We start from the raw sequence: 15880 nt of genomic DNA, 5'->3' as shown, positions 1-15880 counted from the left end.
CTAGTTTACGCAGGAATAAAACCAAATCTTAGTTTTCAAAAGACATATACCTAGATTACTTCTCTGAATCTGAAACAGATAAAGGTAGAAAAAATTTCCTAGTCTGCAATACTACATTTGCCTGATATTTTATTGAATTTATTCATCTTCTCTTATACTTACATATATTCATCTAGCATTTATCATAAATCAGATATTGGGCCTTGAAGATAATATTATTGGCAAGTAGGTAAATATTTTACAGAGTATGACTTAATTTGTTTAATAATTGAAATTCCTGTCTGATATTAGACTATTCTTTTACTTGGATCTTCACTCTTTTTGATGGGTTATCAGCATAAGATTGTGACATGAGCAATACAAAATGATGCTTAATGCAATAAGAGAATTTGGAATATTGTGCAACATTCCTTAAATTCCCCTTAGAGTTTAAATGTTTCATTGCTTATCATATATTAATGCAAATATATGGAATCTAGAGAAGAGGCAAAGATGAACCTATGTGTAAGGTAGGACTAGAGGTGCAGATGTTGAGAACTGATTTGTGGACACAGTGGAGGAAAGAAGGGCTGGGTGAGCTGAGAGAAGAGCACTGAAAATACCATGTGTCAAACAGAGGGAAGCTGCTGTAAGCACAGGGGGCTCAGCTCGGCGCTCCGTGATGACCTAGAGGGGAGCTACGTACCACGGTGTCACATACCACATGCCATAGATACACGTATGTACATATGTGGGCAGAGGATCCCGGTGGGCTACAGCGCATAGGGTCCCAAACAGTCGGACACGACTAATGTGACTTGGTGCACACGATATATACAATCTCAGCACAGTCCCTATCTCAATAAATGGTAAGTAGTATCACTATGTTTTTCCAGTAGTCATGTGCAGATGTGAGATTTGGACCATAAAGAAGTCTGAACACTGAAGAATTGATGCTTTCAAACTGTGGTGCTGTAGAAGATTCTTGAGAGTCCCTAGGACTGCAAGGAGATCAAACCAGTCTTTCCTCAAGGAAATCAGCCCTGAGTATACATTGGAAGGACTAACGCTAAAGCTGAAGCTTCAATACTTTGGCCACTTGATACAAAGAGCTGACTCATTGGAAAAGATCCTCATGCTGAGAAAGATTGAAGGCAAAAGGAGACGGGGAGGCAGATGAGACTGTGGGATAGCATCACCAAGTCAACAGACATGACTCTGAGCAAACTCAGAGAGAGTGGAGGACAGAAGAGGCTGGGGTGCTGCAGTCCATGGGGTCACAAAGAGTCAGAAATGATTTAGCAACTGAACAACATAATTATGTTACCTTTGTATCATTGTCTGACAGCATATCTCCACAGTTAAGAACATGGTCTGAGACAGCAGCTAAAAATATGGTTCTTCAATATTACTCTTTTGGAACCTTTCCATTCTATTTGCTTAATCGCCTATAAAATGAGGATAATAAGCAATGCCTACTTCTTTGGATAGTTACAGAGATTACTGCTCAATATCACTGTGTTTATTTTTTATTAGAATGAATTTATTAAAGCATATAGATAGATAAAGCTAGAAAAACTAAGCATCTACTTGGTAAAATGCTCCAAACATGAAAAAGTAGTCTCCTGACAGTTTGTCTCACTTTTAATGCACCATTTCTTCTCCCCATTGCAGAATCTATGATTTATAGTAGCTATTTTTTCTCCCTTTATCTCAAAGGTCTTCTTTGCTGAAAGCATCAACAATGTCCTTCTGAACTTTGCACCATGAGAATCAATGCTGGTCTCCTCTTATTTATCACCTGAAGTAGCTTGTCTATTACACAAATTCCTAATGGCGTTTTTCATTTGGGCATTTCTCAAAGTATAGATGAAGGGATTTAACATGGGAGTTATCATAGTGTAGAATACAGCCACTGCTTTATCAATTGGTAAAGTAACTGGTGGTCTCAGATATTCAAAAATGCAGGGCACAAGGAGCATGGCGACAACTGTGATGTGGGAGACACACGTGGAGAGGGCCTTGCGCCTCGCCTCCAAACTGTGGTTCCTTAGGGAGCGCAGAATGACCACATAGGAGCCCATCAGGAGGGTGAAGTTTATAAGACAGATGAAACCACTGTTGGCAGCAACAAATAATCCTAGAGTGTGAGTATCAGTGCAGGCAAGATTTAGCAAAGGGTTCAGATCACACAAAAAGTGATCGATGACATTAGGGCCACAGAAGGGTAATTTGAAGATGAAAAAGATCTGTATGATTCCATGAAGAAAGCCTCCCACCCATGCCACCCCAATTAGCAGCCAACATACCCTCCAATTCATGATGCTTGTATGGTGCAAGGGCTTGCAGATGGCCACATAGTGGTCATAGGCCATCACAGTGAGCAGGATGGCCCCAGCACTTCCCAAGAAATGTTCCCCAAAGATTTGGGTCATGCATCCACTGAACAGGATGGTCTTCCTTTCACGGAGGGAATCGACGATCAGTTTAGGGGTATTCACAGAGGAGTAGCAAGCATCAATAAAGGAGAGATAGGCCAGAAAAAAGTACATGGGAGAACTCCGTAATGGACTGACTATGATGGTGACCATGATGAACATATTTCCTACCACAGAGATGATGTAGATGACCAAAAACACAACAAATATGACCCTCTGCAACTTTGGATTCTGCGTGAGCCCCAAGAGAACAAACTCTGTCACGTTGTTCCTATTCTCCATGTATTTTGTATTATGGTTCATTATGTTACCTGAAAAAAAAAAAAAAAAGTTACTTTTCATCACCTCAACCTTGAGTTCACTAAGCCTCTCCATGTAATAAAAAATAAATGCCCAGATTCTATGGAGTTCTGAATTTTTGAATTCTTTTTTGGATATAGGAAAAATGTTTCTGATCTCTTAAAGATGGCTCACATCCTCCCCTGGAGAGAGATAATGCTTAGAGGTTAGAGACATGAGGGGCTCTGTGAACACACATATACTCATTTCTGTGCACATATACTCATGTGAGATGACTCAAGCTTAATATGAAGCAATAGATCTCACATATAGAGGCAGACAAACCTGAGATGAAAGGTAGAAAATGGATGTAAAGGCTATGGAAGCAAAACCAAGGGAGTTTCCCTTTATTCTTAGGAAATGAGAAAACATGCAAGTTAAATGAAAATGTGAGAGGAAGGATGAGGAGGGATGTGAGAGAGAGGGTGTGTTGGATTTAATTCCAAAAACAATCTTTTTTCTGAATTCTATGGAGTGGGATGAGGTTTAGTAAGGGGATGGAAGACTGAAGAACATGAGTAGCAGGCTCTTTATAAATAGTTCACATAAGTGTAACAGAGCATTGGAAACGGGAAAGTAATGAAAAGGTAAAGAAGCTACTGTGCCAGAATTCTGGAGTGGGTAGCTGCTCCCTCCTCCAGGGGATCTTCCCAACCCAGGGATTGAACCCAGGTCTCCCACAGTGCAGGAAGATTCTTCACTAGCTGAGCCACTGGGCAAGCCCAATAAAATAAACATGCTTCCTAAATCCAGTGACTTTATAATACTTGATAAATTTGCTTAAATGATTGATTGCTATATGCATGGCATGATTACAATCTATGTATATTTCATTCATATAGCAGATGAGAAAAATAATAGTATATAAGAGTAAAAATATAGTAGTAATATTAGCAGTATTAGCTAAAGCTTGCTGAATATTTACTGTGCTCTAAGATACTTCATTATGTAAACTTAATTAAAAACTTGTGTTTACTACTATCATTTTTATACTTATTTTACATATTAGGAAGTAGATGCTTAGAGAAGCTAAGAATTCTACCTAAACTCAGGCAGCTACAAAGAACAGAGGTAAGATTAGTTTAAATTAACCTTATATGCAAAACAGAAAAAGAGACACAGATGTACAGAACAGACTTTTGGACTCTGTGGGAGAAGGTGAGGGTGGGATGTTTCGAGAGAACAGCATCAAAACATATATATTATCTAGGGTGAAACAGATCATCAGCCCAGGTTGGATGCATGAGACAAGTGCTCGGGCCTGGTGCACTGGGAAGACCCAGAGGGATCGGGTAGAGGGGGAGGTGGGAGGGGGGATCGGGATGGGGAATACATGTAACTCCATGGCTGATTCATGTCAATGTATGACAAAAACCATTACAATATTGTAAAGTAACTAGCCTCCAACTAATAAAAATAAATGGGAAAATAAATAAATAAATTACACTTTTATTTTTGATCCAAATTCTTAAACTATAACCTATAAAATTATTACAATATAATTAGTAAACCTTTAAAAATAGAATCAATATAGTCATATTTATCTTTATCCTATTTCAGAGACAGTATATATATATATATATATATATATAGAGAGAGAGAGAGAGAGAGAGAGAAAGAGAATATATATAGAGAGAGCAAATTAATCAAAGAATTGAGCTATTTCAAAGCCTAAAAGATGATGCTGTGAAAATGCTGCACTCAATATGCCAGCAAATTTGGAAAACTCAGCAGTGGCCACAGGACTGGAAAGGTCAGTTTTCATTCCAATCCCAAAGAAAGGCAATGCCAAAGAATGCTCAAACTACCGCACAGTTGCACTCATCTCACACACAGGTAAAGTGATGCTCAAAATTCTCCAAGCCAGGCTTCAACAGTATGTGAACCGTGAGCTTCCAGATGTTCAAGCTGGTTTTAAAAAAGGCAGAGGAACCAGAAAACAAATTGCCAACATCCACTGAGTCATCAAAAAGCAAGAGAGTTCCAGAAAAACATCTATTTCTGCTTTATTGACTAAGCCAAAACCTTTGACTGTGTGGATCACAGTAAACTGTGGAAAATTCTGAAAGAGACGGGAATACCAGACCACCTGACCTGACTCTTGAGAAACCTGTATGCAGGTCGGGAAGCAACAGTTAAAACAGGACATGGAAGAAGAGACTGGTCCCAAAATGGAAAAGGAGTACATCAAGGCTTTATATTGTCACCCTGCTTATTTCACTTATATGCAGAGTATATCATGAGAAACGCTGGGTTGGATGAAGCACAAGCTGGAATCAAGATTGCTGGGAGAAATATCAATGACCTCAGATATGCAGATGACACCACCCTTATGGCAGAAAGTGAAGAACTAAAGAGCCTCTTGATTAAAGTGAAAGAGGAGAGTGAAAAACCTGGCTGAAAGCTCAGCATTCAGAAAACTAAGATCATCCACTCCCATCACTTCATGGCAAATTGATGGGGAAACAATAGAAACAGGGACAGACTTTATTTTGGGGGGCTCCAAAATCACTGCAGATGGTGATTGCAGCCATGACATTAAAAGTCACTTGCTACTTGGAATAAAAGTTGTGACCAACCTAGACACTTTGCCAACAAAGGTCCGTCTGGTCAAGGCTATTGTTTTTCCAGTGGTCACATATGGATGTGAGAGCTGGATTATAAAGATGCTGAGGGCTGAAGAATTGATGCTTTTGAAGTGTGGTGTTAGAGAAGATTCTTGAGAGTCCCTTGAACTGAAAGGAGATCCAGCCAGTCCAGTCCATCCTAAAGGAAATCAGTCCTGAATGTTCATTGGGACGACTGATGCTGAAGCTGAAACTCCAATACTTTGGCCACCTGATGCGAAGAACTGGCTCATTGGAAAAGACCCTGAGGCTGGGAAAGACTAAAGGTGGGAGGAGAAGGGGATGACAGAGGATGAGATGGTTGGATGGCATAACCAACTCAATGGACATGAGTTTGTGTAAACTCCAGGAGTTGGTGATGGACAGGGAAGCCTGGCATGCTGCAGTCCATGTGGTTGCAAAGAGTCTGACAGGACTGAGGGACTTAACTGAACTGAATCAACCTATACACAGGCTTAGAGACGTACACCCACATTATAACTTACTGAAATCCCCCAATATTAGTAACTATATGGTACTGCATTCATTAAAGGTCCATTTTATCTCTTTCTCTTCCCTTCCCATATTTCTTCCATTGAAAATTTCCCTAAGAAGCATGAACCCACTCTCTTCTGCAAAATGTTGCAAATGATGTTGAAAATGGTGATCCCATTGGGTGAGCATATTGGTTTGGGAATCAGAAGGTCCAGATTAAAATCTTGCCTTTTCTCGCTTGCTACTTGTTGATCTGAGGTGTATTTCTTGGCATCTTACATTTTTGTTTTTCAATATCAAGTGAGAAGTAAAATCCACCTCACCTCACAGGCTATTATGAGAACTGATTAAAGAAACACTTAAATGCATATACCACACTGTTGGGGACACCCAGAAGACCTTCCTTATTTATAGCACTCAAGATTAGGAAGAATTGATATTTTTGGCAATAATGCATATAAACATTTGACCATACAATAGACTGAGGAATAATCATCTCCAGTTTTACTTTTAAAGACATCACAGAGATCCATATTATGTTCAGCATTTGCTCCCAAGAAGTTCTTCATATTCATGTATGAACTAAACAAGTGATGGTTCATATCATCTAATATTCACATCAATATCTTTTTGTGTGTGAAATTCATTTAAGTTTTATTTTCATACTCATGAGTAATCTTAATTATTATAATAATTGTCCAATGACAAAATAAGTATATCTGGTATTAGAGAAAAGGGTCTTAACAAATTTCTTAATCTCAGGCAGACTAGTGTTTTCTTCTGTCAAATTAGGTTTATGACATTTACCAAATATCTTTTGAAGAAAGGTGGTGAATGTAAAAGGTTTTTACTATTGTATTTTAAAAGTATTAAAATATAACAATTACTATATATGGAAAATAACAACCTAACTAATTTACTAACAGTACTATTGAAAAACTTACCTTCTGGTCTTAGATGATATTAGTGATATTTGAGGGTGTTCACAACTAATTCCATTTTAAAATTGACCTCCTCTTTGGATAAGAAGCTTTCAATAGGAAATGATGTGACACACTCAGAAAGAGGCTATCCAGATAATTCAATATCAAGTTAATAGAAGATAACTAAGTCTTTGGATAAGTCTAAATCTTTTCTTCTAGCCTAAAGACTAAAAAAGATTTCACAGAAAATCTGGGACTTGAATTTAGAATAAATTCACTTAAAATACCAAGGGAAAATGATCTTCCATGAATGGTCTAATCCAAAAGCTAGGAGGCAGAATGTGTGGTGGAAACATATTCAAATGGTCCTTCCACTCTTGACAAATCTTTCTCTGGAAAACGTAAACAAGAAAAGATGTTTTCAATTGCTTGTGTGGTTATTTACCAAGTTTGCCATATAGGTTCTAGGACCTGGTCTATAACTGCAATTTTCTCTCCCAGGAACTAATTATCTGCTTTGATTGAAAGACTTTGTCTTAGAAGCAGGTATCCTTTAGAGACATGGTTGGGAAACACTCATTTTTGAGTGGGGAATTGTATTCCCTGCACTTGCAGCCAAAATGTGTGAGTGTCCTTGCTCTATCTGAACCTGGCTTTCTGAGTAGGCTGACTGTTGTATAAATAACAAGGATGGTGTAATTCCATCACAGTAACATCTGTGATGCAGTTACCCTGTGAGATCATGTCAGAGAGAAAACTTCCGTTATATGTATGTACTATATCTTCCTTATCCATTCATCTACTGATGGACACTTAGTTGCTTCTTTGCATTGACTGTTGTAAGCAGCGCTGCAAGAACACCAGAGTGCATGTGTCCTTATGGACCGTGTTTCTCCAGATATACATCCAGGAGTAGGGCTGCTAGATCACACGGTAGCTTTATTTTTAGTTTTGTTTTTAAGAAAAATCCATATTGTTCTCCATACTGGTTGCATCAATGTACACTCCCTTCCACGGCGTTGGAGCATTCTTTCTTCTCCACACCCTTTCCAGTATTTACTGGTTGTAGATTTTTTTGATGATGGTCTTTCTGACAGGTGTGAGTAGATGTCTCATTGTAGTTTTATTTGCATTTCTGTAACACTTAGCAATGTGTGCATCTCGTCATGTGTCTCCTGGCATCTGTATGTTTACATTGATGAAATGTCTCTTTAGATCTGCTCATTTTTTGAGTTTTTTTTTTTTTAATTGAGCTGCATGAGATATTTGCAAATCTGGGGATCTAGTCCTTGTTAGCTGTGTCATTTGCAAATATTTTCTCCCATCCTGTGAGCTTTGTTGTTTTGTTTTGTTTATGGTTTCTTTCACCATGAAAAAGTTTTGAATTTGATTAGGTACTGTTCTTTATTCCTGTTTTTTATTTCCTTTATTTCAAGGAAAATCATTTTGTTCTAATTTATGTTAGAGAGTATTCTGCCGATATTTTCTAAGTTTTATAATATCTTATGTTAGTTTAGGTCTTTAATCCATTTTCACATGTGTGTGTGATGTTGGACGTGTTCTCATTTCATTCTCTTACACAGAGCTGTTCCGTTTTCCCAGCATCATTTCTTGAAGAGATTGTCTTATTTCCATTGCCTCCTTTGTTGCAGACTAAGTGACCGTATGTGCGTGAGTGGACTTTGTAGCATGATCTGATCAGCAAGCTTGATTCCTTTAGCTCTATTTCTCTCTCTAAAAATTGCTTTTGGTATTCAGTATCTTTTGTGTTTCCATACAAATTTTAAGATTTTTTTTTTGTTCTAGTTCTGTACAAAAGGTTTTGATTGGGGTTGCATTGAATCTGTAGATTGCCTTATGTAGTATAGTCATTTTGATAACATCGGTTCTTCCAAATCAAGAATGTGACATATCTTTCCTTCTATGGGTCATCTTCAGTTTCTTTCATCAGTGTCATAGTTTTCAGTGCACAAGTCTTTACCCTCCTTATCAAGAAGAATAAAATACTTGGAAATAAACTTGCCTAAGGAGGCAAAGGAACTGTACACGCAATTTTGTTGGTGGGAGCTTAATAGTGGGTCCTGAATTTAGGTAGAACAGGTTCTGCCATAGTCACTTTTTGAGAGTGCTTTTCTAGTCTAGGTTCCTTTAAATTTGTATGCTTATGCATAAATTTCAAAATAGCATTGTCAGTTTCTTCAAATAGCCTGTGAGATATTTATTGGAATTGTATTGACATTATAGTAATTGATATGATGAAAACACTGAATCTGTTATTCATCAAAATGCCATTATCTTTCCCTTTACTGACATATTTGCTTTCTTTCAGTAGTGTATTCTGGTATATACATAAAACTCTTTAATATATTTTTAAATATGTCCTTCGAATGTCATATTTTAGCAGAATATTGATATAATTTTCTTTCTAATTTCTATTTCTAACTATTGCTTTCATAGACATGCACTTGATATACTGTGTTGACTTTCTAGCCTGTAATCTTATTGAATTAACTGATTAGATCTATTAGATTTTCTGTGGAGCCCTTAGCATTTTCTGAGCTTCCCTGGTGGCTCAGATGGTAAGGAATCTTCCCGCAATGGAGGAGACCCGAGTTCAATTCCTGGGTCGGGAAGATTCCCTGGAGAAGGGAATGGCAATCCACTCCAGTATTCTTGCCTCAAGAATTCCATGGTCAGAGGAGCCTGGTGGGCTACAGTCCATGGGATCACCAAGAGTCAGATATGACTGAGTGACTAAAACTTTTGCTTTCACTTTGGCATTTTCTACCTATATAATTATGTACATTGATGTTTTTATAATGTTGCTTCTTCTTTTCTAATCTGTATTCTGTTTTTCTTTTGTTTTAAATTTAATTACTAGAATTTGGGGTACAATGCAGAACAGAAATTAGGACAGGACAGACATGACTTCTTTTCAGTCTTAGAATTCAGTTAAGTATGATGATAGATGTAGATATTATTCAGATACTCTCTCAGATTGAATCAATTCCTTTCATCATTCATTTTCTTATACTTTTATTCATAAATTTAAATTGAAAGTTTTCAATTTGCATACATCTGTCAAACTGGTCATGAGATTCTTCTCCTTTATTCTTTTAATTTAGTGAATATCGTTGATTAATTTTTGAAAGTTAAACTGTTTTACTACTGGAATGGATTATACAGTCATGTTGAAAAATTACTTTTTAAAATGACAGAACTCATTCATTGATACGTTGCTTAATATGTTCATAATGCATATATTTTATAACCTTATAATGCAACCTGGCAGGTAGGTGATGGTAGTTTCATAAAATGATGTGCTGAGAATTCTCTATTTTCTGAAAGAATTTCTTTAGAATTTGTGTTGCTTATTTTAAAAATATTTTGTGAAATTCAAAAGATGAATTTATTGGGCATGGAGTGATTTTTAGACTAATTTTATGTACACATTTAACACATTTAATGCATTCAATTGTCATAAAACTATTCATCTTTTTTAAATTTTCTTTAGTTAGATTTTGTAACAATTTTATGATAAATTAGATTTTAATTTGTCAAATTATCTGGCTCTTAAATCTCTTCATGTTATTTCCTACTCTCCTGTTAATTTTTCATAAATTTGAAAAAGAAATATACCTAGATTTACCTGTAAAGATTTTACTCCTTTCCAGAAATTTCAATTTGTTATTAACTCATTTTCATTTACTTAAAAATGTGTATTAGTGGTTATTATTGAGGCAAATTTCATTCTTTTAATGATTTTAAAATATATGATTCTTTGACTCAATACATCCACAATGTTGTGCAATGATCACAGCTCTCTAGTTGCAGAACATTTTCATCACCACTTGTCAATTAAGTCAATTACCATATTACCTTTTTTCCCTACCCCAAGGACCTGGAAACCACTAAGAGATTTTTTTATTTCTCCAAATTTGCTTATTCTGGGCATTTTATACACAGAAAATCAAATAATGTAAGATCTTTTGTTTATTTGTCCTAACATGTTTCCAAGTGTATTTATATTGTAACATATATTAGTACTTCATTCACGTTTATCATGAATTAATATCCTATTGCATGGATAGACCAAAAGTCTGTTATTCATTCATTGGTTATTAGTAATTTGGGGTGTTTTGGCTATTGCAAATAGTGCTACTGCAAGTGTTTATACGGGCTTCCCTTGTAGCTCAGTTGGTAAAGAATCTGCCTGCCATACAGAAGACCTGGGTTCAATTCCTCGGTCGGGAAGATCCCCTGGAGAAGGAAATGGCAACCCATTCCAGCATTCTTGCCTGGAGAATCCCATAGACAGAGAAGCCTGGAGGGCTATAGTCCATGGGGTCGCAAGAGTCGAACATCAATTAGTGACTAAACCACTACCACCAAGCGGTTATACAAGTTTGTTTGAATACTTGTTTGCAATTTTTCTGTTTGTTTACCTAGTAGAGGAGTTCCTGAGTCCTGTGACAATTCTATATTTAACTTTATGAGGAATGACTATGTATTTACAACTTGACATCATGTTACATAACCATCAGAAATGTTCTCCAGCTTTCAGTTTCTTGATAGTGCACCGATGCACAAGAGTTTTGAATTTTAGGGAAATCAAACTTATCTATTTTTCTCTTGTTACCTGTGATTTTATTGCCATATTAAAGAAACTGTTGCTTAATCCAAAGTCTTGAAAATGTTCCCTGTGTTTTCTACTATGAATATCGTAGTTTCAGTTGTACATTTTATTCTTGGCCTATTTTGAGTTAACCTTCATATAAAAAGGAAGCAGGGTTCCAAGCTCATTCTTTTGTTTTTGATACCTGTTTATTGTCATCGTTTGCTGAAGAGACTATTCAATTCCTCAGTTCAGTTCATTTCAGTCACTCATGTCCAACTCTTTGTGACCCCATGGACTGCACCATTCCAGGCTTCCCTGTCCATCACCAACTCCCGGAGTTTACTCAAGCTCATGTCCATCCAGTCGGTGATGCCATCCAACCATCTCATCCTCTGGTGTCCCCTCTCCTCCTGCCTGCAATCTTTCCCAGCTTCAGGGTCCTTTCCAATGAGTCAGTTCTTTACATCAGGTGGTCAAAGTATTGGAGTTTCAGCTTCAGCATCAGTCCTTCCAATGAATGCTCAGGATTGATTTCCTTCAGGATGGACTGGTTGGATCTCCTTGCAGTCCAAGGGGCTCTCGAGAGTCTTCTCCAGCACCACAGTTCAAAAACATCAATTCTTCGGTACTCAGCTCTCTTTATGGTTCAACTCTCACATCCAATATGACTACTGGAAAAACCATAGCTTTGACTATATGGACCTTTGTATCAGTAAAGTAATGTCTCTGCTTTTTAATATGCTGTCTAGGTTGGTCATAACTTTTCTTCCAAGGAGCAAGAGTCTTTTAATTTCATGGCTGCAGTCACCATGTGCAGTGATTTTGGAGCCCAAGAAAATAAAGTTTGTCACTGTTTCCATTGTTTCCCCATCTATTTACATGAAGTGATGGGACCGTATGCCATGATCTTTGTTGTTTGACTGTTGAGTTTAAAGCCATCTTTTTCACTCTCCTCTTTCAGTTTCATCAAGAGGCTCTTTAGTTCTTCTTCACTTTCTGCCATAAGGGTGGTGTCACCTGCATATCTGAGGCTATTGCTATTTCTCCTGGCAATCTTGATTCCAGCTTGTGCTTCATCCAGCCGGGCATTTTTCACGATGTACTCTGCATACAAGTTAAATAAGCAAGGTGACAATATAGAGCCTTGAAGTTCCCCTTTCCAAATTTGAAACCAGCCCATTGTTCTATGTCCAGTTCCAACTGTTGCTTCTTGACCTGCATACAGATTTTTCAGGAGACAGAATTTTCCACAGACTGTTGTGAGCTACACAGTCTAAGGCTTTAGTGTAGTCAATGAAGCAAAAGTAGATGTTTTTCTGGAATCTCTTGCTCTTTCCATGACCCAACAAAGGTTGGCAATTTGATCTACAGTTCTCCTGCTTTTCTAAATTCAGCTTGAACATCTGGAAGTCCTCGGTTCATGTACTGTTGAAGCCTCACTTGGAGAATTTTGAGCATTACTTTGCTAGAGTGTGAGATGTTATACTCATTAAGTAGTTTATATTTTACATTCTACATATAGATGGTATCATACTGTATCTATCTTTGTCTGTCTGACTCATTTCACTTAGTGTAATACGCTTCAAGTGCATCCATGTTATTGCAAATGGCAAGATTTGATTATTTTTTGTGGCAGAATAGCATTCCATTAAATATGTATATCACTTTATCTTCATCTATTTAACTGTTGATGGACACAAACTGATTCCATACATCAGCTATCATAAATAATGCTGCTATGAACATTGGGTGAATGTATCTATTGAATAAGCATTCATTTTTTTTCAGACATATCACTAGGAGTGTAGTTTCTGGGTCATGTGGTAGTTCTAGTTTTAGTTTTTTATGAAACCTCCATGATGTTTTCCATAGTGGTTGTACCAGTTTTCAAGGGTTCGCTTTTCTACACATCCTTGCCAAAATTTGTTATTTGTTTTCCTTTTAATAATAGCCATTTTGGCAAGTTTGAGACAGTATCTCACTGAGGTTTAATTTGCCAAAAAAAGATGTGAGACAGAGCATAGCTGAATGTATCATTCTCCCAGGATAAAACTACAGTAATCAAAACTGTATGTTATGGGCACACAAACAGACTCAGACATGAGTGAAATGAAATAGAGACACCAGATATAAACCCACACACTTACGGTTTGTTAATCTATGACAAAGTTGGTAAAAACATACAAGGTTGAAAAAACAGCCTCTTCAATAACGGTGTTGGGAAAGTTGAACAGCTATATGCAAAAGAGGATGAAATTAAAACATTCTCTAGCATCATATAAAAATGTAAATTTGAAATGGATTAACAATCTAAATGTAAGACTGGAAGCCATAAAACTCCTACAGGAAAGTATTGGCAGAACACTCTATGATAAAAATTGTAGCAATAATTTTGGATTTGTCTCTTAAACCAAAGAAAATAAAATGAGGAAATGGTACCCAGTTAAATTTAAAATGTTTGCACAGCAATGGAAACTATCAACTAAGTGAATAAACAACATGAATGGGGGAAAATATTTGCTAATAACATGACTGATAGGTTAATATCCAGAATATGTAAACAGCTCATACAATTCAATATTAAAAAAATTAAAAATATATTTTTTCATAGAAGAAATACAGTTGGTCAACAGGCACTTGCAAAGTGTTAATTTGCAACATTGTTAATAGTTGGAAATGCAGATTATACCCTCTTTTTAAAAGACACTTTTTTGTGTGTATTGAATTCTTGTTTGGCATTTTTTTTTTAATTTAAGGCTTTGAGTATATTATATCACATGGTTCTGCTAAGCTTCTAACACCAGAAGAGGTCATTTAAGGCCCTAGATAGTAGCAGAGTTGTTTCTGGGTGACCTACTTCCTTTTAAATAAATAACATTATCTTTATTTTTTTCTGTTTTTTACCTTCTCCCCCACATTTCCCTGGTGATGTTGCTCAGTGTGAAGCACCTAAGAGCTCCAAACCCTTGTTGGTATGTGATGAATGAACATGAGGCAATTAACTTGCTGCCTTTATAAGCTAAATAGACAAATAAGTTGTTTATTACATATGAGGTGCTTATGACTGGCATAGTGGGGAAGATACTTTCTATGATGCCAATAACCTATGTCATTGTTTCTTAAGATACCACCCCCCCTTAAATGCAGACAGGAGCATTTTTTTTTCATTGCCCTGTGAAGGGACTACTATTAAAAGTGATGATCCAAATGGACAGTAATTCTGAGTGTTTTCTAATAGGCAAGTGAAAAATAGTTTCCATGTTTTACTCAGAGAGGCATCCTTACAAAATAATCTAGCATAATTTTCTAATATATTTTCCATACTTACTTTGAATGCACTGTTCCTTAGTGGTATAGCCCATAATAAATAAGGACAGAACTGGCTCCTTATCTGGAAACTTGACTTCCTTTTTCCAACTGTTGAACATCTTTAGAGCCCCGTTTACCATCCTGGGCTCCAAAGTTTCAGTCTGGGTCAAAGGTCAAGGCACACCTTGGTCATCCAAAATAGTATATCAAAGAGTTATTGAGTCTCACACAGAAAAGTATGAAGAGGATCAGTGTTAATATCTAACGAGTCTCAGGCACTGTTGAATATAACTAATTGAATGTGATGCTGCTATCCAAATTATAATGAATGTGGCAAAAAATCATCTCATGCAATGATGTTCAGCAAGTCCACAAATAGAATGCAATATACAATTCAAGTAGTAAACAAATGACTAACATGCTGTTGTGCTCTGTAGGAAGAAATGTTATGTGCCTCTTAAAATAATGCTCTATGAAGTTCTGAAATAATTTGTGACAATGAGTATATTAAGATGGAAAAGTAAATAATAAATAAAACTGTAATTTTCATTAAAAATAATATTTAACTCTTTAAGGATGAAAAAGTTACTGAAAGAAAATAATAAAAATCCACTTTTTTTCAGAAAGGAAACAAAACTACCAAAAACTGACTATTACTATTGGATAGCATTTACTTACGACTGATTTACATTGTTATATAGCAAAAATCAACACAATCTTGTAAAGCAATTATCCAATTAAAAATTAAAAAAAATTCTCCAGCATATTATTGTGCATTTTTTCAAACATTTAATATTTAAAAATGATTATACGTGGGTAAACTAGTATTTATCAAATGATTTAACATTTTTTTTTAACACCAGAAATTTTCCTCAAGCTGCCTCCTTAACAGTTCTCAGTCCCTTATATTAAATGAATTTTTTGTTTTATTTTTCCAACATAGATAGTTTTGCCTGTTCTATAGTTGAATACATTTGAAACCATAAGGAAATACTTTTAAGTAAGGTTTCAACTGAACAAAATATTTTTGCAATTAATCAATGATGTGTGTATCATTAACTCATTGCTTTTTATGGCTGAGAAAGATTTAATTTTATATTTTTATTCCAACTTATCTTTCTCTTTGGGGCTTCCCAGGTGGCTCAGACAGTAAAGCGTCTGCCTGCAACGGGG

General features: G+C 36.3%; 1 protein-coding gene across 1 annotated transcript; it reads right to left on the bottom strand.

The window, feature by feature from the left end:
* Positions 1-1769: 1769 nt before the first annotated feature.
* Positions 1770-2720, bottom strand: LOC133055531 (olfactory receptor 4C46-like). The gene has a single exon (XM_061140710.1). It carries the CDS (start codon positions 2718-2720, stop codon positions 1770-1772), a length of 951 nt encoding a protein of 316 aa, XP_060996693.1.
* Between the last annotated feature and the right edge of the window lie 13160 nt (positions 2721-15880).

This window comes from Dama dama, chromosome 1, assembly GCF_033118175.1.
Source record: "Dama dama isolate Ldn47 chromosome 1, ASM3311817v1, whole genome shotgun sequence".
NCBI lineage: Eukaryota > Metazoa > Chordata > Mammalia > Artiodactyla > Cervidae > Dama > Dama dama.
The sequence above is the reverse complement of the archived record's forward strand: the minus strand, read 5'-3'. Positions and strand labels throughout refer to the sequence as shown.